Source organism: Amblyomma maculatum, chromosome 9 (genome assembly GCF_055883805.1).
Source record: "Amblyomma maculatum isolate TAMU_Amacu chromosome 9, ASM5588380v1, whole genome shotgun sequence".
Lineage (NCBI taxonomy): Eukaryota > Metazoa > Arthropoda > Arachnida > Ixodida > Ixodidae > Amblyomma > Amblyomma maculatum.
Genome location: NC_139352.1, coordinates 96154788 through 96179816, shown reverse-complemented (window position 1 = coordinate 96179816; position 25029 = coordinate 96154788). Strand labels below are relative to the sequence as shown.

Here is a 25029-nt window from a genome sequence, read left to right as displayed (position 1 = left end):
GAGATTCTCGAAACAGCTGTCTTCTGTGGTTGCGGCTGAGTCAGCTGCTTTGGTCGGCAGTTCCTTTGCACAGCAGTTCAGTTGCACAAAATCGCTGTGCTGGGAGCGGTTAGTAACGACATCTGCAGGAGTGTGGGCCCATTCATGAGCAAGAAAAGCGCTAAGCACTAAGAAGCGTAATATCATAATTTAATGCGAAAGCATTACTTCGCTATGTTCAGATTTCTGTCCACAGCCGCGTCAGCAAAATCTTGTCCGCAGCAGTTGTAATTGAGAAGTGGTAGAGGTTAATTAGTGGTGTCAATCGATAGAGGGTGACGTAATGTGTCTGAAAAAGATAATGGTGCGAATACTTCGGTTTATTTTTTTGGTGTGAGATCTGCGCTCGGCTTTTGAGCCGCCGCTCTCCTCCATTTGTGACGCAGCAAAAAGACAGTGGGAGAGGGGAAAAAAGCGGGAGACGGGGGCGCGGATACTCTAGCGGCTTATCGCTTCTCTTGCTTGTAGGGAGCAAATGCCACGCGTCCTGGGAGGCCCGTCCGCGTGAGTTACCCAAGTCTCTCGCGCTGACAAGGCTTTCCCTTCGGCCGTCATCTCATCTGCAAAATTTTTTCTCCTTCTGGGTAAAATTTGTCTGAAGATTTCGTTGTAATGAAATTACAGAAACATTTACTTTGTTATATCGAGGTAAAATATGCATGGTTTCCAATGGGCATTATGTGATGTATTCTTTATAACTTCGTTATATCAAGGATTTCATTATACTGAAGTTCGTTATACCGAGGTTTAACTGTACAGCAAAGCACAAAGATGCCGGTCGCTTCGGCCCCTGCTAACCTTGCTTCCCTCGCCCTCTTGCACTGCTGATGACAATGGCCTACCAGCAGTACAGTAACGCCGCTCCTGGCAGTTTGTTTTTCTCTCGGCACACAGACTTGGCGGGCTGCAGAGTGAGGTTGAATTAAGCAGCGCATGGCAAAATTTGTTCGAATTAACGAGAGTTTCGCCCCATAGACTCCTATGCATAATTGTAAGAACCTCGTTTGCACATCGAATTAACCAATTTTCCGAATTAATGGGAGCCAAATTAATGAGCTCTCACTGTACAGTGAAAGCTTTTAATTAAAACCTCGATAGTTAATTTTCGAATAATTCAAACTGAACTACTTGGTCCAGCCAAGCTGCCTAAAAGTCTGTGTATAAAAAACTGGTAATTCCATCACGAGTCAGTTTCACCTCGGATGCTATTCAAGCTACATACCGCCATGTCTGGGCGGCCTGGCGCCCAGCATATGGCTGCAGAAACGCCCCCGCGATAAGGCAGCTTATAGTATGCGGCTGCGTGCCTACAAAATGGGAGAAAAGGCAAAGCCAGGTATGTGAAAGTATAGGAAAGCTGCGTCGTACATTGAACTGATTTCACGGTCGGTCGATATATCAAACTCCGCACTGGAAGGTGCGCCTTCTCCAAAGACGATCGCATCACCCTCGGCCGTTTGCTACGTGATGTTTTCAAGCCACGTGCGGAAGGAATGAGACGGAACAGTTCTGCAGTGGCTGGTCTAGAGTAGCGGCGTGCCCTTTCTCCAAAGGCGCGTGCATCTGCGGCGATCTAGAGTGGTGATGACTAAAGCCGCAGTGACGGTGATCGTTTGCCGCTCGAAAACATGTGACGTTAGCAAGCCATGTGCGTGAAGGAACGAGAGAGAACCGGTTTGGCGAAGGCCGGTACGGAGCAGACGCAGCCAATGCAGAGAAGCGCAAGGGTGTGCCCATTCTTCTGCCTTGCTTCTCTCTCCCCTTCCTCCCTCTTTCCCGGTCTTCGTTCGCAGTAGCATGCACTCCACATGCGCCGACAAGCCAGGTCAGCCTGGGGCAAGCAGAATATCGGACGCTTTCTTCAGTATGTGTTGTGAACCCTCTATGCGCGGCGGGTGCCGTGTGATGCGCGTCTCGAGTCTTCGTGCTGAGCGTGTGTAAGCTATGGTGACTGCGGGCGTTAAGTAGTAGTCTTGCATCTATGAATTAACTAAAGCACACGGTCAGCTGTGATCATAACACCGGCTTTTGGCATTGTTGCTTCAAATTGCATTTGCAGCTATCACACTTTCCAGTGATTTTGTGGCAATAGACTCCGCCCACCCAAAGCGCGGCATGACAAATTCAACCAGGCTTGTGCAATCAGGCCATCACGAGCACTCTGCCAAGGTTTGCTGCCCGCCACCGCAGGAGCTGCCATCAAAGTATGGTCAAAAGATAAATACTTCGTGACGTTATCGCTGCGCAGCAGCGTGGCGTACAGCGGCAGCTGAAACGGAAGGACGCGCTACCGACTAACTTTCTTTTTTTATTATTGGAAGGTGGGTTGATAATGAGAGTGGGTTGATTACGCGACAAATACGGTATCATTTTCACGATCGCAAGCGGCGTCTCAAGCTGATTTGTGTATATTGATATATCGACCTATTTCGCGATCTCCCTCGAGTTTGATATATGTGGGTTTGACTGTATTTCTGAGTTTCCTTATAAATCAACAAGAGTATTTAAAATAGTAAGTAGGCATCTATTTGGAAACAGCGTTCTCAAAGCCATTTCGTCAGCAACAACAGATACTATACGGGGAGGAAGTGCTGCTCAGTTTGCTCCATCCTGCTCCAAAGCACAATATTGATCCAAAACTACTCCAAACCAGCTGCCTAAGTGTATTTCCACTTTCCATCAACTTTAGCTGAAGGCTGGTTTTTGCTGCATAGTGGACCATTGTATTGCCTGCTAAGAATGTGATCCAGTCCAATTAACCAGCCGTAGTAGTTTAGTAACACTGAGAAGCACAGCAGGCTGGTGGCATGTTTTGAGTTGTGCATCCTTGATTTTGGAGCTGCCGTAGTTGAAGCGATGACAGCATGTGCTGTCATCGCTTCGTGTAGAGAAGCATATATGGCACAATAATAAATATTTGCTAGCAAGTAAACTTAAAATGAGGCTCAAGCAATAGGAGGGAATTGCAGTGGATGCTCATGAATTCGAACCTCAATATTTCAAACTACACTGCTTGGTCCGGCCAAGCTCCATAAAGGTCAGTGTACAAAAAAAAACTTGTTAATTAGAATGCGAGTCGGTTCCTACTATGCAACACCGCGCGCATACGGGCGGCCTGGCACCCAGCACATGACCAAAGAAACTCCCCTGCAATAGGGCAGCATATAGTATGAGGCTGCGTGTCTACAAAATGGGAAAGAAGACAAAGCCAGGTAAAACTATGGGAGAGTGGGTAAAGCCTAACCCATGACTGGCGCGACGCTGCCTAAGGGTAGGGGGGTGACGGCCATGGCGGCAGCTGCATGCTGTCTGTTCCCCCATGACTACTGAGCCTTGCAACTTGAGCTTTTCAATTGAACCCTCATTAATTCGAAAATACGGATAAGTATAGTGCGGCTCCAGCCAACACCCATGTAAGGCTGTGGGGTTGGATGGACGCTACAGGTTTTGCACCGGTTAGGCCGCGTCCGTTTACGATCGCATGGTAATCATCAAAATAGCACTCCTCAAACCTGAGCTACTTGTTGCGCAGTTGGCCATATACTTCTGACGCGCGCACAATGGCTAGAGTAACGGAACAGAAATGACTTCATCCAACACTAATAGGCAGACTATGTTTCGGTTTCACTTTTATGAGCTTCACGCCATCTGCACCAGCCTATCATGCCTATCTTGTCCCACTCGGATCGCTCAGTGGTTAAAGCGCACGACTGCTGATCTAGAGGGCGCAGGTGCGAACTCCGGCGTGGCCGCATTTTGATCAAGATAAAGCACAGACGCCTGTGAGCTATGTGATGCCAGTGCTTGCTTAGGGCCCTATCATATTTTATTGAGGCCTCTGCCATGGCATCCATTATAGCCAGTGCCACTTTAAATGTGGTTAACAAAAAAACAATCATAGCCGGTCCTGCAAGTGCGGACGCAGTTGGCTATTGACTGTGTTGCAAGCTTGAAAATAGAAAACCCGTAACAGGGAGTTCCAAAACCCGCTAAAAACCATGAAATTCAATATTTGAACAAAAAGCTCATTTTTACGCTTTGGTTTATGGGATTTAATGTCCCAGAGCAACTCAGGCTTTGAGAGACGCCGTAGTGGAGGACTCCGTAAATTTCGACCACCTGGGATTCTTTCTAACGTGCGCTGACATCGCACAGCACACGGGCGCCTTGCTTTTCGCCTCAATCGAAAAGCTGCCACCGAGGCCGGGATTCGATCCAGTGTCCTTGGGAACAGTAGTCGAGCGCCGTAACCACTGCGCCACGTCGGCGGGGCTCATTTTTACGCTTTATGTGGTTCTATTTCGTCTTAAGGGGGGACACGGGTCTTGAAGGCGGAAAAATCGCCCAAAAATCAATTTTTAGAAAACTGAAGTATTAGAATCTGCAACTATTATTCTCTGATTCCACCAAGTTTCTCACCTCTCGTGTCAATATTTGAGGCGTAATATCAATTTATAACAAGTCGGCTGGCTCATTTCAAGCTGATGTTTTCACTAAAATAGCGCATTTTCAAAAAAGTATAGCTTCCGTTCCACGGCCGCGCTCACGGCGATCTTGGTCTCTTTCGAAAGAGTGGCTTTTCGCCTTCAAATTTCGCGCTCCTGCGCGTCGTTTCGCTCATTGGTTCGATACAAACAAAGAAAAGAAAAAAAGCCACAGCACACGTTCCTATTCGCTGCTTCGGTGCATGTGACAAAAAGGGACCCTGTGATTGGCCGTTCGCGTCTCGCGTCGTCTGCTGCACGCGTCAGGGCAGTCGGAGCCGTGCCCTTAGACGCCATCTTGCCTAGTGCTGGCAGCCTCGAACGCCTCGGAGATCTCGCAGCGATGTCTACGCCAACGAGAAAGTTTGCGATGCGTCATAAATACGGCAAAAAAAGGAAAAAGTCGTCGATCGGCAATGCTAAGAAAAGTGCTTTGGTGTTGCGAGACGTCGAAAACGAGCAGATTCCTGCGTCCAGTGACCGTGTTGACGAACCTACGGATCAGCTAGGCCTAGCGGGCCCGTCAAGCGAGCACACTTCAGACGTCGTCAGCCGCGTTCGTCACGATACAACTCCTCTGACGCCTTCCGATCTGGCAAGTGAAAAGAGAAAAGCAGACGTCAAACTGCGGGAGTTGGATTCAACGCCAGCAACGAAACGTAAGACAGACTTTGCCGCCAGCGATGCCGCGATCTGCCTGCTTGATGAGACGAGCTTCGCCGTGATTTGCATCGAGTCGATCAACAGCCTTCTTGACGGTGCAAAGTGTAAAACGTGTGGAGGGAGCGTTAAAATCGGCCGAGGTGATCGCGAATACGGCCTCGCTGTCAAGCTTTTCTTGACATGTGTCAACTGCGGCGACAAGGCATCGGCGTGGAGTTCGCCGCGTGTGGACGGAAAGCAAAGTGTAAATCCTTTCGCTGTGAACATTCTGGCTGCGCGCTCGATGCAAAGTACCGGCAACCGGCGGACTGCATTCAACGACATCTTTGCCGCGATGAATATTTCCCATCGTGGACTGCACACGAAAACGTGGCAGAGCTACGTAAAAGAAAAGCTGACGCGTGCAGCCGAGAAAGTGACCGTTGAATGCTCGGAGTCAGTCCGGAAGGTGTACGATGAACTGAACGTTGACAATCCTGGCAACGTAGCCGTGTCCTACGATGGGACTTGGATGACTCGTGGGCATTCTTCCCACATCGGAGTCGGCACTGTCATCAAACTTTTTACGGGGCTTGTCCTAGACTACGTTGTCCTGAGCAATTTTTGCGCTGGTTGTGAGCGGGGACCGAAAGTGGACGACCCCACGTACCAAGAATGGAGAGCAAGCCACGTCTGCCAGAAAAATACTGATAAAAAGGCTGGTGAGATGGAAGTAGAAGCAGCCCTAATCCTATTTAGAAGATCGCTCTAGAAGCACAACCTCAGATATACAACGGTGCTGTCAGACGGCGACAGCCGGTCCTTCCTCGCCCTGAAAGATGACCAAGTGTATGGCTACGTTGAAGTCACCAAAGAAGATTGCATTAACCATGTTCAAAAGCGGATGGGGACAGCTCTCCGCAATCTGCTGTCAAAACAAAAAGGGTCAGGCTCGGAACCACTTGGTGGTAAAGGCAGACTAACTGGTGATCTAGTCAACAAGCTAAGTTCTTACTATGGCTGGGCACTCAAGTCCCACAGTGGCAGCATAGAAGAAATGGCAAAAGCGGTGATGGCTACCTATTATCATGTGACATCAAATGATCAGGAGTCGGATCACAGCCTTTGCCCAACAGGTTCAAGTTCCTGGTGCCGGCAAAATGCTGCCAGTGCCAAAGGATAGCCAGCCCCAAGGCACCGCTACAGCCTTCCTAGTCATGTATGCAAGGCATTGCGACCAATTTATGAGCGCCTCTCTGACAAGAAGCTCCTTGAGCGATGTGCAAGGGGAAAAACCCAAAATAATAATGAGAGCCTGCACTCTCTCGTATGGGCACTGGCACCAAAAGAAAGGCACGCATCCCTCTTCAGTGTTGAGGCCGCAGTTGCAGAAGCAGTCTTGAAGTTTAATATAGGGTACCAAAGGACTTCGGTAGGAATTTTGAACGAGCTGTGTTTGAATCCTGGCCACAGAAGTGTGCGGCGTATGGTAGAAAAGGACAAGCTTCGGTCCGTTGCATCTACAAGCAAGCGTGCATCGGCAGAAAATTTGCAGCGTGCTCTGAAAAAGCGCCACAAAGGTGGTAGTGCTCAAAATGACTATGCCCCTGGGGCATATTAACAATGTCTGGTAGTTGACTTCATATTTTTTACTTTTAGTGATTAAAAATGACTTCCGTTTGTTTTTCTCATTTTCTCAAGATGTGAATTTTGGTCTCCTGTCAAGTTGGTGAATGCGATATCTCAACACCCATTGCAGATACAGCAATGATTTTTGTTTCAGCATTAAGCCAAATATGTGAAGCACACAATGTTTCAAGCAGATTTCTTAATTATTGCTTTAAAATTTTTTAAAATGGCACTTTTTGTGACCACTGTGTTTCCATGTTACGACTACTAAACTTCAATGTGCAATAAAATGAAAAATAATCATTAAATCAAAAATCTGCTTGCAACATTGTGTTCCTTATTCATTCTAGTATATAGCTATATGCTAATAAGAAGTTTTTGTGAAGTGGTTTTTTTCCTATTGTTTTCACAGCAAGTGCACCATTGTTCTTAATTATCTCAACGCCTAATTGGTTCAGAGAAAAACTAATTATATTTTTGGAATCAGCACCAGGAACTGCACACGTGTGCCAAGTTTCATTAGTTCAAAAATTAAAGAAAATGGCTTTAAGACCAGTGTCCCCCCTTAAGGGGGGGCGCGGCTTTCAATTCACGGCAAATGGACAAAAAAGCGATTTTTTTGAAATATTTATTTTCTGCTTTTACAAGTCATACTTTGTGTAATTATAAATTTTCATCGTCGAAAACCATCAAGAAGTACATCAAATCATCGTTTTGATGATCAGGGGTGGCGGAAAATTTCTTCCGAGTCTCGAAAAAACGGCGTTTTTCAAGCCCCGATCTCTTGGCAACCGCCGAACGTAGCGCGGCCATCTTGCTCTCTATGGAAAGCGCGTTCCTCCGACTTCAAATTTCCCGCTCCAGCGGTCTCCTCAGCGCGGAAACAAACGCATGAAAAGCAAAAGTTTCAAGGTTGCGCGGTAATTTCCGATTGGCTGCGCGCGCCACGTGACAGCAGCGCGCTGCGCAATTGGTCTCCTTGGCGGGTGCGTCTGCTTCGCGCGCCTCTTGACTCGGCGACTCCGCTGCTCGCCATGCTCGCGGGGCTGTCATTTGCGCACAGATCATCGGCTCGACCTGTCTGTCTCTTGCGCAGAGCATAGTTTCGAAAACGGATTGCGTGGCCGCCATGTTTGTCAGTACACACGGAGCATAGTTTCCGATATGGCTTTCACTGGCGATCATGGGTCGGCAACCTCTGAAGTACAAGACGGCACGTGCCTATGGCACCCGTAAGCTAAAATCGCCGATGGTGAAGAAGTCTTCTGCTTCAAGTACTTCTGATGGGCAGCACACTGACGAAGTTACGGCCGCGCAGGCGAGTACTTCGTGCGCGGCTACGAGTGTTGGTGGCGCCGTTCCCGAGCCGCTGCCGAGCACTTCACACGCGGACGAAACATCGTGTGCGAGCACGGGGTCCACTTCTGAACTTTCTACGCCGCGCTCTGCATCGCCGGAAGCATCAAGTGATGAAGGCACCGCGCACGTTGCGGGTTCTCTTGGCACTTCGTGCGACGACGGCGCGCCGTCCACGAGCACCGGGCGCACTTGGAGCCGAGTTTTTTGTCGGAAACATCGAGTGATGAAGGCACCGCGCATGTTGTGGGTTCTCTTGGCACTTCATGCGACGACGCCGCGCCGTCCACGAGCACCGGGCGCACTTGGAGCCGTGTTTTTTGTCGGAAACATCGAGTGATGAAGGCACCGCGCATGTTGTGGGTTCTCTTGACACTTCGTGCGACGACGCCACGCCGTCCACGAGCACCAGGCGCACAATTCAGGTGCACCTGGAGCCGCGTTTTGTGTCGCCAGAAGCATCGCAGGAAGCCGCCGCAAAAGTGCAAGCAAAGCTGAGTTCCGTGCCCGCGACCGCACGGAAAATGGAACTGATGGGTGACGGCGAGGCGCTTGCTACTACAGAACAAACGGACGAGTTTGTTGTTGTATAAGTCACGGCCCTAAATGCGCTTCTCGGCAATGCCAAGTGCCAGCAGTGCTCTCAACCAGGACTTTCGGTTCAGCTGGGAACAAGGTTTGGGTTGGCAGCACAATTGGAGTTAACATGCGCTTTCTGCGGTACCGTCGCAAAGGAGTGGTCATCACCGCGGAAAAAAGGCCGCAGAATTTTCGATGTTAACTTGAGGGCTATACAAGCTGTAAAAAGCATTGGCAAAGGGGCAACAGCTTTGAACGACTTCTGGTCGATAATGAATGTCTCGCACAGAGGGTTACACCACAGGACATTTCAAAAACATCTCAAATCTGAATTCCGACCGGCCAGTGAGACAGCTGCTGCCAAAATTTTTTCTGATGCTGCGGCAGCTGTGCGCGCTGTTTACAGCGAGATGGACCCCACCTTTCATAATATTACAGTTGTCTATGATGGGACATGGTTGACACGTGGCCACACGTCCCACATAGGTGTTGGTACAGTCATTGAGTTCTACACGGGACTGGTGCTCGATTGTGTTGTACTTTCAAATCGCTGCCACGGATGCACGGTGGGCCCCAAAGAAGGAGATGACTGTTGTGAAGAGTGGAAAGCATCCCACATCTGCCAAAAAAACACTGTTGTTAAATCTGGCAGAATGGAAGTTGAAGCGGCCTTAATCTTATTTAGAAGGTCCCTTCAAAAGCATGGTTTGCGTTACACAAACATTGTTTGTGATGGGGACAGCAGAACCTTCTTAGCACTCTGCGAAGATAAGACATATGGTTTTATCCCCTTCACAAAGGAGGACTGTATCAATCATGTCAAGAAAAGGATGGGCACAGCCCTGCACGCTCTTGTCACACAAAGCAAAAAGGGTCGGCCTATTGGTGGGAAAGGTGGCCTCACTCAGGTTTTAATTAAGAAGTTAACAAATTACTATGGCAAGTCCCTGCACGATCATGACAACGTTGAGGAGATGCAGAAAGCTGTAATGGCAACTTTTTACCACGTAACATCTACCGATCAGCACCCACATCACGAACTTTGCCCCCAAGGATCACAGAGTTGGTGCGAACACCAGGCTGCAGAAGCAGAGGGCAAACCTCTGCCCTCCCACAACTACCAGCTTGCAAGGCATGTCGCAGATGTATTGCTGCCTGTTTATCAGCGGCTATCTGATGTCCAGCTCCTCAGCCGATGTCTTGGGAAAAAAACCCAGAATGCGGCTGAAAGCCTTCATTCAGTAATTTTGTCGCTGCTGCCAAAAGATAAAAATGCATCTTTGACTGCAACAGAGATGGCTCTCAACGAAGCAGTTTGCAAGTTCAATGCAGGGACCCGCTGTGCTTACACAGAGTACTGTGCGACACTTGGGCTGCAAACTGGCCAACATGCCCTTCGCAGAGCAGCGGAAAAGGACATCTTGCGAAAAAGAAAGGCAGCAAAATCACTTCAATCTCGAGGCAAGGCATCCAAGAAGCCTCGTGTTAAAAAGGACACAAAAGACTATAACCCTGGTGCCTTTTGATGATTGAAAGTGAAGGTGCAACTTCGGAAACCATATTCTCAGTAATGTTTTTTTTGTCACTTGCTCTGATTGTTTCGCTGATTTCTTCGTGACCATTGAAGCCATTTTGATGCGGTTTTTTTCGCCGCATTCCTTGAGAAATGGTTCAGGTAGTGACATTCTTTGTTTTCCAGTACACCGCTTGCTGACTTACTGATTCGACTAGTTGTTCACTGTCTAGATGCCTGTTGTACAGTCTGCTCATAAAATATGAAAACTAAAAACATTTACATTTTAAATAAAAAAATCTAAGACTGTCACGACCTCATCCATTCATGCTGGAATGCAGTGCACTTTGAACAAGTCTTCTATCTCATTTTGTAAATTGCTCAAGCCTGGTACAAGATGAAAAGGAGGAACATTTTACAGTCGAACCTCGATATATCGAACACGGATATATTGAATTATTGATTATATCGAACACTTTCTATATCACGCGGAAAATCGCATGCATTTTTAATTTTTTATTTCAAACGGCCTTCGGTTGCCAAATGGATAAATCGAACTCCGCCACCCCAAACCATGTGCACTCTGTTGACAGGAGGCGAGCTTTCCCTCAACGCCCTCGAAGATAGCGGCGGCGCGATGGGCGTTCCCGACTTCTGCGCACGATCGCTGCATACATCGGTCGCGCCGAGGGCGCCATTTGAACGTTGCGGCGGCTTGGCCGAGCTAGGGTGGCTAGCCTGATTTAGTTTGTCAACGACTAACCGCGTCTCGGCGCCGCCACTTGTGCTGCGCCAGTCGTTATCGTGTGTGGCCTAGGCCTGTCACGGCGTGGTCGGTGTTGTGATGGCTGCAAACGCGAAGAAGCGGACGACCCTGACATTTGCTGCGAAATTGGAAGTGATCCGCCGCGTTGAAAATGGTGAAAAAAAGTCAAGCGTCACCGAAGCTTTCAGCATACCGAGGAGCACTTTGAGCACTCTGCTGAAAAACAAGAGTGACATAAAGGCCAAGGCGGAACAAAACCAGCACTCGGGCGCGCGGCGGGTGCGCAAAGCTGCCTTTGAAGACGTTGAGAAGGCGCTGCACAAATGGTTCATCGACGCAAGGGCCCGGAATATTCCTGTATCGGAACCGATGATACAACAGAAGGCCCAGAACTTTGCGTTCATTCTCGGTGCCGAGAACTTCAATGCCAGCAGTGGTTGGCTGCAACGTTTTAAGGCCCGCTTTAACATTGTCGGGAAGACAGTCTCGGGGGAAAGTGAGGACGCCAATGAAGGCGAGATCAAGAAGTGTCTTGAAGAAGAGTGGCCTAAGATTCTCGTCAAGTATGAGCCCAATCAGATATTCAATGCTGACGAGACGGGCCTGTTCTGGCAAATGCTTCCGCGACAAACGCTCGACACGCGCGGAGACAAGTGCCACGGCGGCAAGCAAGGCAAGGCTCGTATTACAGTTCTGTTGGCTGCGAATATGGACGGCAGCACGAAGCTGCGGCCACTTGTCATAGGCAAGTTCCAAACCCCGAGATGCATGCGCAACTGCCCCAGTGTTCCGGTGACATACGCATGGAACTCTGAGCTGGCGCGTCAAGGCCGGACGGTTTGCCTCATCGTTGACAATTGCACAGCACACCACACTGATGTCCAGCTGAGCAACATTGAAATTAAGTTTTTGCCGCCGAACATGACGTCGAAGCTGCAACCATTGGACCAGGGCATTATTCGCGCTTTCAAATCCATTTATAAACGTCGGCTGATCGACATTTTGCTTCTCAAGCTGCGGATGGGCCAAGAGCTAAAGATAGACCTTTTGGGTGCCATTCAAATGCTGAAAGCCTCGTGGGACAGCGTCAAGCAGTCGACAGTAGTTCACTGCTTTCGGCATGCGGGTTTTGTAAGCCGCATTGAAGAAGCTTCCGAGCAAGCAACTGAAGAATCAGCGTTGGACGACGGCACAGAGGAAGAATGCCAGCTCGAAGAAACCTGGAGCCAGTTGGAGCGCTTTGTCGTGCTGAGCCACACAGCATGTTCATTGATGACTTCGTTGGCGGTGATGACAGCACCGGAACAGTGGCGGAGTTGACAGATGTAGAGATTGCGGCGGAAGTTACTGCTGAGCGGCCAAACGAAGACGCTGCCGAGGTTGATCCCGTAAGCGCTGCCCCGCTCCCGACTGCAACTGAGGCTGTAGCTGCTTTGGACCTTGTGCGCCGTTACTGCGGCGCAATAGAAGGCGCTGGACTATCGCTTGTGGACCGTTTAGACTACGTTGAGGACGCCGTGGTTAAGCACGCGTTTGCCAATTTGAAGCAAGCTACGCTGCTACAGTACTTTAAGCTAAAGGAATAAATACTTTGAAACTTCCAGTGAGTATTTATTACGCCACTGTGCCACGATTGGTTCATTGATTGATTTGTACTAGTTTTTTACGCGTTTTCTACGTGATTTTGTATATCGAATTCCGGCTATATCGAACTATTTTGCAATCACCGCGCTGTTCGATATATCGAGATTCGACTGTATAAATAAAAAAGTTGTGGAGATACCAGTTTGAAATTTTTATGGTGATATAACAGAGGCATTACCAGTAACCCTGCCAATTTTTATCAGAATCCATGAAGAAATAGGAAAGTTGATCCCGAGTGCCACGTCCTCCCTTAAGCAATGTAGAAACAATTATAGATTATTAAGGAAGTGCCAGTTTCCCTTTTGACTAGAAACTTCAGGCTACAGATACTTTCATTCTCAGTGATATTCCACCTGTCTTCTGTTGGTTTAAATTGAAGTTGCAAGAGCATTTTGTATTTATTTATTCAACATACCCCTAAAGGCCCTCTTTCGAGGGTATTTCGAGGGTACTCACTATAAAGTGCTGATTTCATTCTCATAGATGCCGTCTGCTTCATCTTGGTTTGCTGAGCACTCTGCAAGCGACTGTCTGCTCCTACTGCTGTTATAGCCAGGATTCCAGTGCTGCAGGCAACATTTACCTTATTATTGTGCTGACCTTTGGAGGATATTTGCAACCAGTTCATTATTTGAGCAGAATTTACTTTTCCTTTGGACTCCTGCTCAAATAGATTTTATGGGATTTGTCTTGTCTGTCTACACAGGTTTCCTGTTTGTTTGATAATGTTCAGTTGGCTTGCATTCGACAAAAGCAACGTCTGCATGGAGAGGAAAAACTCTGACAGCTCGAAAAGGGAACTTTGTTGGAAGCATCACTGTACTTGTTCACTTTGTCCTAGATTGCAGCTGTTCTCTCTTGGTATTCCAGCTGGTGGGCTGCTTTCATTGCTCAGTAATTATTTTTTCTTGTGGGTGGCTCATAAATTAAATAAGGGCAGTGATGACTAACCACACAGTGTTTATTTTCATTTGGAGCTTCCAGTACCCAGTCTCGAGACTTGTGGCCCAAAATTGCCCCCCCCCCCCCCCCCCCCCCCCTTCTTTCAAAAAAGCCAATGGGACCCAAAAACTGCTTAAAATTCAACCTCCTGCTAAATGTAACGGGCAATACTGGCAGTCGGTAACTCAAGTCTAGTTTGTGCGCATGCGTGTACACTGCGCTATTTTCAAGGTACCTCCCTCTTGCACTTCCCATTCGCACCAGTCCGTGAGACTACATGACTGTCTGCTTGACTTCTGCACCTCCGCTTGCTTTTGTATTCAGTGAAAGTGCCCAATTGCAGTCACTTCGTCAGCGCGTAAAGCTCTGGAGTTTTCAGTGGTGGCTTTATACCTCCAGCCGTAGGTCAAGATTTAGTTGAAATCCTGCATACATGGGGGAGATGAGTCTCATACACTGGAAAAGATGTTTGACTTATTTCAACATTTTTGTCACTTTGTGCTGCACTTTTTGCCTCTGAATGCCCAGAGCTAATCTTTTCTTACACTCGTAGACAAGCTCTGCATCCATAAAAACGACATCACCCCTACAGCAGTTAACCTCGAAAGATGCAGCCATTGATGTTATTGACTCATTGCCAAATTCTGTGCCGGAGTCATGAGGCAAACTTGGGGAAGTGCTAAGGGAAGCCGCTTAGTAGTAAATTCTCTATGACAGATATACGCATGTGTGTTTTGGCAAGTACAGTAAAAGCTCGTTAATTCAAATTCCACGGGGCCGCCAGGCCAGTTCGAATTAACCAAAATTCGAACTAATGAAAGTGAGCAAAAATGAAGGCGTTTGATGCCCGGAGGGCACGAAAAACATTTATTTAGCAAAAAAGTCTGTTATCATCTTCTGCTTCTTCTCTCTGAGGGCTACCGTACTCACTCGGTCTTCTAGCATGCGAATGCGACGCAGGGAGTCTTCTTCCCCCTCTTCAAAGCTGAAGAAAAGGCGCGCGACATTCAGCGCTCCCATAACTTCTGCCGCGGATGGACGCACGGGCTCTTGCTCCTCGTCGTCGTCCTCGTCTTCTGCCTCTTCTGGGACAGACTGCTCCCCAACAATTTCAGCGACAATGTCCTCATCACTTAGGGCACCGCACACTGCTGCATCGCTGCCTACTCCAACGTAATCATCAAAACTGACGTCCTGCAGCACAGCACGCACAGCCGCAGGCAGAGGCTCCGGACTCCCATCGTCGCCACTTTCTTTCATACTTCCGGCAGCAAAGCCACAGTGGTGGAAGCAGTTTGCAATTGTGGACGGCGTGACCTGCTCCCATGCACGCACAAACATATGCATTGCTGTGAGCAATGTGATGGTGCTGGTCTTCTGGTTTCCAGTGCACAAAGTCATGCGCTCGATCATGTGGCGCCTATAGAAACATTTGATGTTTCTGATCGCCCCCTGATCCATCGGCTGCAAGGCCGCAGTCGTGTTGGCGGGCAAAAAGACGAGCCTTGTGGCTTTCAGCTCGGCGTCGACTTTGTGTGCCGAGCAGTTATCTACAATGAGGAGAACTTGACGCTTCCCTAGCTCCATCCTCCGATCGAATTTCAAGAGCCATTTTTTAAACAATTCGCCCGTCATCCACGCCTTGCTGTTGGCGGAGTATTCCGTCGGCAGCGTCCTAATGTTCTTGAAACATCTAGGCTTATGGGCCTTGCCGACAACAAAGAGGGACCTTCTCCGTCCCGGTCATATTAGCGGCGACCAGAACAGTAATCCGCTCTTTGCTTCGCTTGCCGCCAGCGCAGCTGTCCCCTTTAAATGTTACTGTTCTGTCGGGCTGGAGCTTATAAAACAAAGCCGTCTCATCAGCATTGAATATATCATGTGCCGAGTAGCTTTCTAAGTACTGCTGCAGAGCACCGCTTTGCCACGTGGCACAAGTTTCTGCATCCACTTCTTTGGCTTCTCCAGACAACACCCGGAAGACAAGATTATGTCTGTCTCTAAAGCTGTGAAACCATCCTTTGGAGGCGACAAAATCTTCCACATTCAAGCGCAGGGCGAAATCGGCTGCCTTCGCCATGATAATTGGGCCGCTCAGTGGAATGTCAGCGCTTCTCATTTCTTTCACCCACGTGATCACAGCGGTCTCAATTTCCGGATACTTGGCTAACCGAAGCCTTTTTCTGTTGCTGGCGAGATCTTCGGCTTCATAGGCATCCTCGATGGCCTTCCTATTTTGGACGTACGTCGACAACGTGCTTGGTGGAATCCCGTGCTTTTTCGCGATTTCCACTTTGCTGGCCTTCCGTTCATCCACCTCGCGTAAAATAGCCACTTTCTCCTTCACCGTCTTGGCACAGTATTTCCCACGCGAACACATCTCGCGGACACAAGCTCACAACAAGCGGCGTGCAAAACGAGGGCTCACGAAATGCAACACGAAACCGTGGTCGATAACACTAAAACGTCGTTCCTCGAAGGAGTCGCGGCAGGAAAGACTGTTTAGTACTTGTTCCAGCACCCTAGTGGCGCCCCGATGGTTGTGCCATCTATCGTTCTGCCGTGAAAGCTTCCAACGATGGTTTTTAACAGCGCCGCTTGGCGGCGCGCAGTTCGAATTATGGGTGGCGGCACCAATTTTTGAGTGAATTAACGAGCTGTTACGCGCATAGACTTCTATGCACTGCGGACCGGACCACGATGACTATTTCGAATTATCCAAAATTTCGAATTAACGAGTTGTGAATTAACGAGCTTTCACTGTAATTACCATGAAGACCCGCATATAATACGAGATGTCATTTTGGGATAGCAAAAGCGGAAAAATGTTTCACGCAAGCGAGGAAAGGTTGGTAAAAGGCTTGATTTGCACCACATTTCACGTTCACCCCTCAAGTCATCAGCGCTTTCACGTCCACTGCCACCGTGCACCAGGCGTTGAATAGTGTCACAAACCTACATATGCTGGTGCTCCCATTCCTGCACCGACACGCTAGATCAGAGCATTTCACACTTTGTGAAAAGAGCGGCTCACATTTGCCCTGGGAATCGTGGAAGCCACACGAACCTCAGTTTGTCAGTTTGTTCTAAAATCAGTAGGCTGCTTCCAGCTCTGAGGCGGGATGGCAGCGCATGAGCTGTAGGGTAGCATACACTGCACTCTCACCTCTGCGTCAAGCACCATGCCATATATGCACCCAGAAAGTGTTCTCGGATTCAGGGTTTTCACAATCATCATCGTCTGGTGTATCTTTGCCCAGACTCCCTTGCTAAAGGCATCTTTCTCATACCTCTAAACGTGTTCTGTGTCCCACATTTCTCGAATTTGGGGCTGACGCGTTCCTGGCGAATGGTGATCAGGCGTCTGCGTTTTGGCTGTAAGGCGTGGCCAGTATGGCTGGAAAGGCCCATGGAATGTGCTGAGTGATCCTTTTGTGAGGTGCAATTGACCTCCTTCCGGTTGCAAGTTAGTCGCAGGCACTGTGGTTGCGAGGATCGTGGAGTCAGCGTGGTGAAACCGAAAACCATCGAAACAGTCAGCCAACACCACTGCTAGATAGCGCCTCCTCTCTCTGTAAGCCTGAAGCTGATAGCGCTGAATAATAACTCGAATTTAGGCTGAAATCTATCTAACATGATAAAATAGGGGGGGGAAAATTATATTTGGGTTTTTATGATATGTCAGTGTGTGTTCATATAAAGTAAATATGCTATCAAAGATGGCTTCAAGCGTCGATAATCAGCCATTACCACTACTGTGGTTATCGCCTTCTGATATAACTTTCTTGCTGCCTCTTGGAACGAAATTTGTAACCACAAGTTCCTGGCTTTGTTTATTCCTGTCCAAATTCTTGGAGAATACACCATTGAGCACATGCTTGATATGCTGAGTTAACTTAAAATATAGTAACTTCTGTTAGTTCAGCCTTCAAGCAATCAGAAAATGTTTGAATTATCAAATGGGATGGGCCTGAAAAAACTGCCAGTAACTGTCAGTATCACAGTAATCTTACATATGAACATCTTATGTGATTGCTGTTGACATTTTAGATGGAACCCAAGTGAGAAGACTGTTTTTCCTTTTTTCTCTTTTAAGTGCTTTGCTTTGGGAGCGTTCAAAAGGCACTCCAAAGTCGTAAGTTCCTCCGCTGCCCTTTTCACAGCGAGGTGTGGTAGCTGGGTTACCTCTTCGCAGAACAGCCCTGTCGCATTTTGAGGATGCTTCATTGCACAGTCCATGCAGTGAAGCATCGCATTGAAGTGCAGTTTCTTGGTGTACCTGCACACTGGTAACACAGAGACAAACGCAGGTGTACCTGCACGCCAATAACACTGAAAAGGGGAATTAAATGGTCAACTTGCAATGCTTGTGCCATTTGAAAATTTGTACATACGCTGATGTGTGCAGTGTGTTTAAGTGGCGTCCTCTCCGCTTGCAGATTCTGCAGTGTCAACGACGTGTACAGGCCAGTGGATCTGGGTGCTGAGAGCCAGGTGAGAGCCCTCACATTTTCAGAATCTGTATGCTCATAAAATTCAGGTCAACCACATCTGTATCAAGATTCTGCTGTATTGGCAAAAGCAAGCATTATTGCAAGTGAAATGGGGATTTACTTTTTTGCGTACAACAGATAATTGAATGAAATTTTCAGGGTAGACTCATGGCACAGCCATTTGAATAACTGCAAAGTTTCATGAAGCTGCGCACATTGGTACTCAAGTTACAGAAGTATATCAGAATGGTTCACATGGGTTCCTTGTACCATGCCTGGAGAACTTTCAAAATGTGTTGGCACTATGAAATTCATTATGAAGGTTGCTGAAGGTACCACAGGGCAAGATAGAGCACTTTTTTTTTTTAATTTCCCTGCTGAAAAATTTTAGCACTGCATTGAGGTTAGTGCCACTAATTGGACTTGCATTAGCTTAATTTTGATTGTTTATTATTAATTCCAGAATCAATATTTTGAAAAAATGAGCTTGTCTTGCCCTCGGAAATTTATTCAGGTACACAATAAAAAAAAAAAAAACAGGTGGGAATCCGATTAGCGGTTCCAGAGATACTGCGGGAATAAGCAACCATACCATGAAAACGAAATTCATTCTGAGAAAATGGCCCTTGAAGTTTAAAACAGCATTTTCAAGTCTAAAGCTTGTTTTTCACTGCAGCACGTTGTGCCTCCACCTCCCCGATTCCCACGGAACACGCAAACAGTGGACGATGCTGACGACGCGTTATCGCTTGCGATGACAGACGCGATACGGGAGGCTCAGATCGCAGAGGTTGATATGGTCGGTACAGCAGGCACGCTTCAAACGCCGTCTTCTTATGTTGTTGACGCGAAAGATACAGAGTTAGAAGTGGCAGCGCAGTCGGTCTAGTAGTGGTGTAGCAGAGGCAGCACTGATAGAAGCGTCTCCGCGACCGTTGGCAATGCGCTTCGCTAACTTCGCGATTCGGACGGCATTCACAGAATGACGACGTATGTAGTGTTTTGAGCGCGCATCGTGGCCGACCGTGTGACAATCCACAAGGTGCACAAAACCGTTCAAAACACGCCACCAGAATACGTAACCAGCGATGATCACGGCGATCTCAAAAATGATGCAACATGAAACGATTCAGCAAGCGCACAAAGAACGCCAGTTCAGTAGGCAGCCGGAGCAGGCGACGCGCCAGGGAGGGGCCACCGCGTCAGCGCACGCAGCAGCCAATAGCAGTCGCGCGATCCCCCGTGTTCTCATGGAGCGTGCGCTTTGTCCAATAACAGCCCGAATTCGAGACGCGGGAAGCTCAACAATCCCTGTGAGGCCCCCAATCACAAGCGAGCCATGCTTCTGCCACGCCACGGATGCCACCGGCGAAGGCAACATGGAAAAGGGCAAGCATTCACAAACAAAACAAGACCAAGATGGCGGCGCTCTGTTCAGCGGCAGAGAAATGGCGCGCGCGCAAAGTTGGGGTACTTTCGCCGTTCGCTCGCAACTCTGGGGCAAGAAAGTTTGTCTTTTGTTGGGAGGATGTAAGGTTAATATATTCGACTCGTGGGGAAGATTTATTTTGAAATGATCTAGTCCTAACCCGCCGTGGTGGTACAGTGGTTAGGGCGCACGGCTACTGTGCGCACAGATACAGGATTGAACACCGGCCGCAGCAGCCACTTTTCCATGGAGGCAAATATCAAGGCTCCCGTGTGCTGTGAGATATCAGTGCACATTAAGGGAAGATGAGGGTCTTAAACTTTTTTTTTTTTATTTCTTAAGGGGGGACACGGCTCTTTGGCACCGAAAATCGGCCTGAAAATCGGATTTTCAATTTTTTCATTTTCGTATTCCTCGCACCATTCCGCATCTGCACGCAAATTTTCATCCTTATACCCCGCTTATTTATGAAGTTATAGCGATTAAAAAATGCAGTACCACACCCACTGCCCTTTAAATTGTGGACAAACGACACCCAATTTCGATCGCCCGGCGCATGAGAACTACGCGCTCCACCGCAGCGATTTTGGTCTCGTTCGAAAGCGCGCGCTTTCGGCTTATTTTTTCTTTCGGAAAGCAACCCTGTGCGCTCCGCCTTCCCCATAAAAAACAAGCAAAAAGATAGCATGCAGCGCGCGCTGCTATTGGCCGGTTAAGGCACGTGATCAAAATGGCGTCGTTTGGTTGGTTCCGGCAAGCTAGCCCTGAAGTGCGGACTCCCAGTGACGCCATTTTGTCTTTCTGCCGACCACGCTAGTGCAACGCGAGAGTCATGCCAGGCGCGAAGAAGTACCGCTCTTTGCACAAGTTCGGGCGAAAGCAACCAAAGAAACGCGTTAAGAATGCGACTTCGTTGCATACTGTGCAAGAAGCAAGTGCCAGTGCTGCGGGATTGTGTGACGATCACGTTGCGGGCGGCGACGCTTCTCCGATTCCGCTGGACAACGGCGCCGTTCTTCGTGCCGACTGCAGTCGTGTACGTATTGATACCGCGCCTGTCACTAACAGCGACATAACTCAAGTGAGTGCCCGTGAGCAAGCTACGCTTGATAGACTGGTATCGACGCCGGCGACGGCACGAAAGACCGCGCTGTTCGCCGATGCAAGTGGTGCGTCCGCAGAGTCAGATGCGGACGGAACAGCCTCCTATGCGGTAATTGACCTCAGCATTGTGAAAATCCTTCTGGATGCCGTGCGGTGCAAAACGTGTCGTGGATGCGTGCGTTTAATTACCAGCGACCGGAGCTATGGCCTCGCCGTAAAACTGATCGTGCTGTGCGACAACTGCGGTGAGATTGCGGCCGAGTGGAACTCGCGGAGGGTTGACGGCGAGAAAAGGTGCAATCCTTTTGAGCTGAATATTCTGGCTAGTCGAGCAATGCTGTCGACCGGTAACGGCCAGACAGCAATGAACGATATCTTTTCGGCGATGGGGTTGTCGCGGCGCGGGATGCACAACAAGACGTTTCAACGGCATCTGAAGAACACACTGCAACCCGCTGCTACCCGAGCCGCCACGACCGCTATGGCACAAGCCGCGCAGGCAGTGGCGAAGGTCTACGATGACTTGTGTTTTGGGCATAGGGGGAACATTGCCGTGTGCTACGACGGCACATGGATGACGCGCGGACACTCATCACATATAGGCGTCGGTGCCGTGGTGGAACTCTTCACTGGTTACGTGCTTGATTATGTGGTGTTGTCAAACTTTTGTCTGGGCTGCGAAATTGGTCCCAAGCCAAACACTGACGGCTACGAACTTTGGAAATCACGCCACCAGTGCCAAAAAAACACCAACTCCAAGGCTGGTCAAATGGAAGTAGAGGCTGGCAAAATTCTGTTTGAAAGATCTCTGCAGCGCCACAACATGCGCTACACAACCATGCTATGCGATGGGGACAGTCGCACGTTCAGTGCTCTTAAAGATGCTGCAATCTATGGCTACATTGAAATAGTCAAAGAGGACTGCATAAATCACGTGCACAAGCGTATGGGAGCAGCTTTGCGCAACCTCTTGCAGAGACACAAGGGTGCAGGGAAGCAAAGTCTTGGCGGCAGAGGAAGGCTGACAGCTGATCTAGTTGACAAGCTGGCAATATATTATGGCCGAGCGCTTCGATCAAATGTAGGTGATGTGGATGCCATGCAGCGAGCTGTGATGGCGACATATTACCACATCACATCTACTGATGACTGCCCCAAACACAGTTTGTGTCCTACCGGTGAGAAGTCATGGTGCCGCCACAACGCTGCAAAGGCAAAAGAGGAGCCTGCACCAAAGCACAATTACAGTCTGCCAAGAGATGTGGCTGATGCTCTTTTGCCTGTTTATAGTCGTTTATCAGAGAAGAGCCTGCTGCAGAGGTGCATTGGGGGAAGACCCAGAACTCGAACGAAAGCTTCCACTCAGTCATCTGGACCTTGATCCACAAAGAGCGGCACTCATCACTGTTTGCTGTGGAAGCAGCCACAGCAGAAGCTGTGCTGCGCTTCAATGCCGGCTGCAAGCATACAGCAGCAGCAATTCTGCAAGAATGCAGTACAAATGTGACAGCAACTGGGTCCAGGAGAGCTGAAGAAAAGGACTTGCACCGTAGCGTACGGTCTGCAAAGAAGCGGGCGGCTTCGCTTGGCGTTGCTAAAACAGAAAAAAGAAAACACCGCGACAGCATGCACCCCGACTATGCTCCTGGTGCATTTTAATAGCATGAGGTCTTTGGGGTTGCCCTTCCTGATTAAATGCCGTGAGGCTTGAGTGCTTCCGACAATCCCCCAATTTTGGTAGTGTTGCATTTTTTAAAGATCAATATCTCTGGTCCTGTTCTTGCTATTGCTTTAAAAATTTTTTTTCTAGAAAGGGAATCCTGCGAGTCTCATGAAACCAAGGTAAATGCAGTGACGACAAAAGAAAATTTGCTGAGAAGGTTATGTTGTCTTCGGTACCCAAATGGAATTTTCCTTTCAAGCGTTTCCTATTGCGTAACTTTGGCTCAAATTGGCATAGGCCATTAATTTTCGCTTCAGATCACTTTCCACCTGTTTCTGATCTTGTTGACATATCAATCATTGACATAATTTACACCTACATGCTGTGAAGTGTTTTTCCTCGTTTTCTCAAAACTGCAATTTTGAGGGTGCTGCAATTTTGGAGGAGAGATATCTCTTAGTCTATTTGTGCTATAGCTCTCATTCTTGTCTTGTTAGAAAGAGAAAACCTTCGACAGTGCCGTAGGACAAAAATATGTACAGTTATTATGCGGCAACATTTACAGAATTAATTATCAATCTTAGGTGCCAACCTGGGCTTTTATTCATAAAAGTTTGACTTATTGTAACTTTGGTTCAAATTCTTCTACCACGTTAATTCATGACTAGCGGCACTCTATGATCCTTCTAGATCACTCTGGCAGGGCTATTCTCCTCATGCCATAAAGTGTTTAGTAATTAACTCACCTCCAAACGAAGAACATGAATTAGGGATTATTTTGAAAGCTATTTCATCTACAAGAAAACTAATCAGATATTTGAAATCAGCATGCAAAAGTACATTAATGGTGCAAGTTTCAGTCAGATCCACCCATAAATAAGGAAAAAAGTTTTAAGAGGGGTGTCCCCCCTTAACCTATCTTGCTGAAAATTGCCATGGTGATATATCTTTGAATGGTGATTCCAGATATGTATTTAGATTTGAAATACCTCATCTAGACATGAAAATATGGCAAGATAATGTACCGCACATAGTGTCTTTTCTTACGGGCCATTACGGCAATTTCTTAATTAAAAAAACTGGTTTTGAAAATATGCTGTCATTTCCAAGAGCCTACTGCACATCCTAAAGCTAAGGAAATTTTTAAGAAGTCATTATATAGGTAATGAATGAATAACAAAGTTGGGAGAAAAAAAACAATGTGGGAGTAATTAGTTTACATCTGATCTAATAGCTAGTCTATCAGACTTTATCGAAAACGTAAAGCTTTAGGATGCAGCTGAGATTTTACTGAAAAAAATGATACCATGTTCAATAAAATCCGTGCATGCGAACATTATGAAAAGTTCCGTAAGGCAAGGCTTTTTACCAAATAAACAAAGCTGAGAAAACTGCATTCAAAGTTTTACTCACTGTGCCACTTTTATTTTCCAATCACATGGAAAGATTTAATGCTTTAGCATGCAGCCCAGTTATTGGTGAACAAAAGGACACCAAATTTACATAAATCTGTTCATGTAATGGCTGTGAAAATCTATGTATGGCATTGGCACTTGACAAAAAAAAAGATGCTGAGAAAGTCACTTGCTACAGTCTCTGAATCTTAAATCATTCACATAAGTCCTGGGCAGTAGTCTTGGGTTTTGTCAGGCCTGTGCCTCTTGGCCATCTTCTTCTTCACCTTTTCACTATCGGTGTGACCCTTATCAGACCTGCACAGCCTCTGTTTATCTTTTTCAAGGCTCCTACGAATGAGGCACCTGCCAGGGCTATAACCAAGCTGCTCTGCAACAGCTCTGCTGGTTGCTGCCATCCCTTGATTGAAGCGAGAAACTGCTGCTGCAACAGCCCTTTGAACAGCCAGCAAAGAGTCATGCGTGTTTTTAGAGCATTGGCTCCAGATAACAGAGTGCAGGCACTCGATAGCATTCTGTGTCATGCCATCTTTGCAGCGCTTCAAAAGGCCTCGTCGCCCAGCCTGGCAAAAACTGGCTCAAGCGCAGTGCGAACATGGCCTGGCAGAGGGTTTTTGTGTGGTGGAGGCTCCACCTGGTTTGCCAAAGCACGATTGAAGGCACACCATGAATCAACTCATTGAGGACAGCAACTGTGATCTGGGGCTTCATCTGTTGAGGTCAGGTGCAACAGCGTAGCTTGCACTGCCTTTTTCATGCCTGCGACGTCGTGGCTATGGCTCCGCAAGGCATACCAATAGTAATTGGTGATCTTTTTTATCTTTTCTTGGGTAAGGTTGCCCTTTCCACCAAGAGATTGCCCTTGTGCCTTCTTTTTCTCAACCAAGTTGCGAAGAGCCGTCCCCATCCGCTTGTGGACATGGTTGAGGCAGTCCTTCTTTTCGATGGATATGCAGTGAAAGCTCGTTAATTCACAACTCGTTAGTTCGAAATTTTGGATAATTTGAAATAGTCATCGTGGTCCGGTCCGCAGTGCATAGAAGTCTATGCGCGTAACAGCTCGTTAATTCACTCAAAAATTGGCGCCGCCACCCATAATTCGAACTGCGCGCCGCCAAGCGGCGCTGTTAAAAACCATCGTTGGAAGCTTTCACGGCAGAACGATAGATGGCACAACCATCGGGGCGCCGCTAGGGTGCTGGAACAAGTACTAAAGTCTTTCCTGCCGCGACTCCTTCGAGGAACAACGTTTTAGTGTTATCGACCACGGTTTCGTGTTGCATTTCGTGAGCCCTCGTTTTGCACGCTGCTTGTTGTGAGCTTGTGTCCGC

General features: G+C 48.0%; 2 protein-coding genes across 2 annotated transcripts in view; both read left to right on the top strand.

The window, feature by feature from the left end:
• The window catches only part of Gdi (GDP dissociation inhibitor), a 52815-nt gene that overhangs the window by 19218 nt on the left and 8568 nt on the right, over positions 1-25029 (top strand). Inside the window, exon 6 of the mRNA XM_084579352.1 lies at positions 18034-18088. Within this exon, the coding sequence (XP_084435478.1) occupies positions 18034-18088 (55 nt within the window). The remainder of the gene's footprint in view (positions 1-18033; positions 18089-25029) is intronic.
• LOC146179792 (uncharacterized) lies at positions 8665-10255 on the top strand. The gene has a single exon (XM_084579614.1). The coding sequence runs from the start codon at positions 9002-9004 to the stop codon at positions 10253-10255; it is 1254 nt and encodes a 417-aa protein (XP_084435740.1). The 5' UTR covers positions 8665-9001.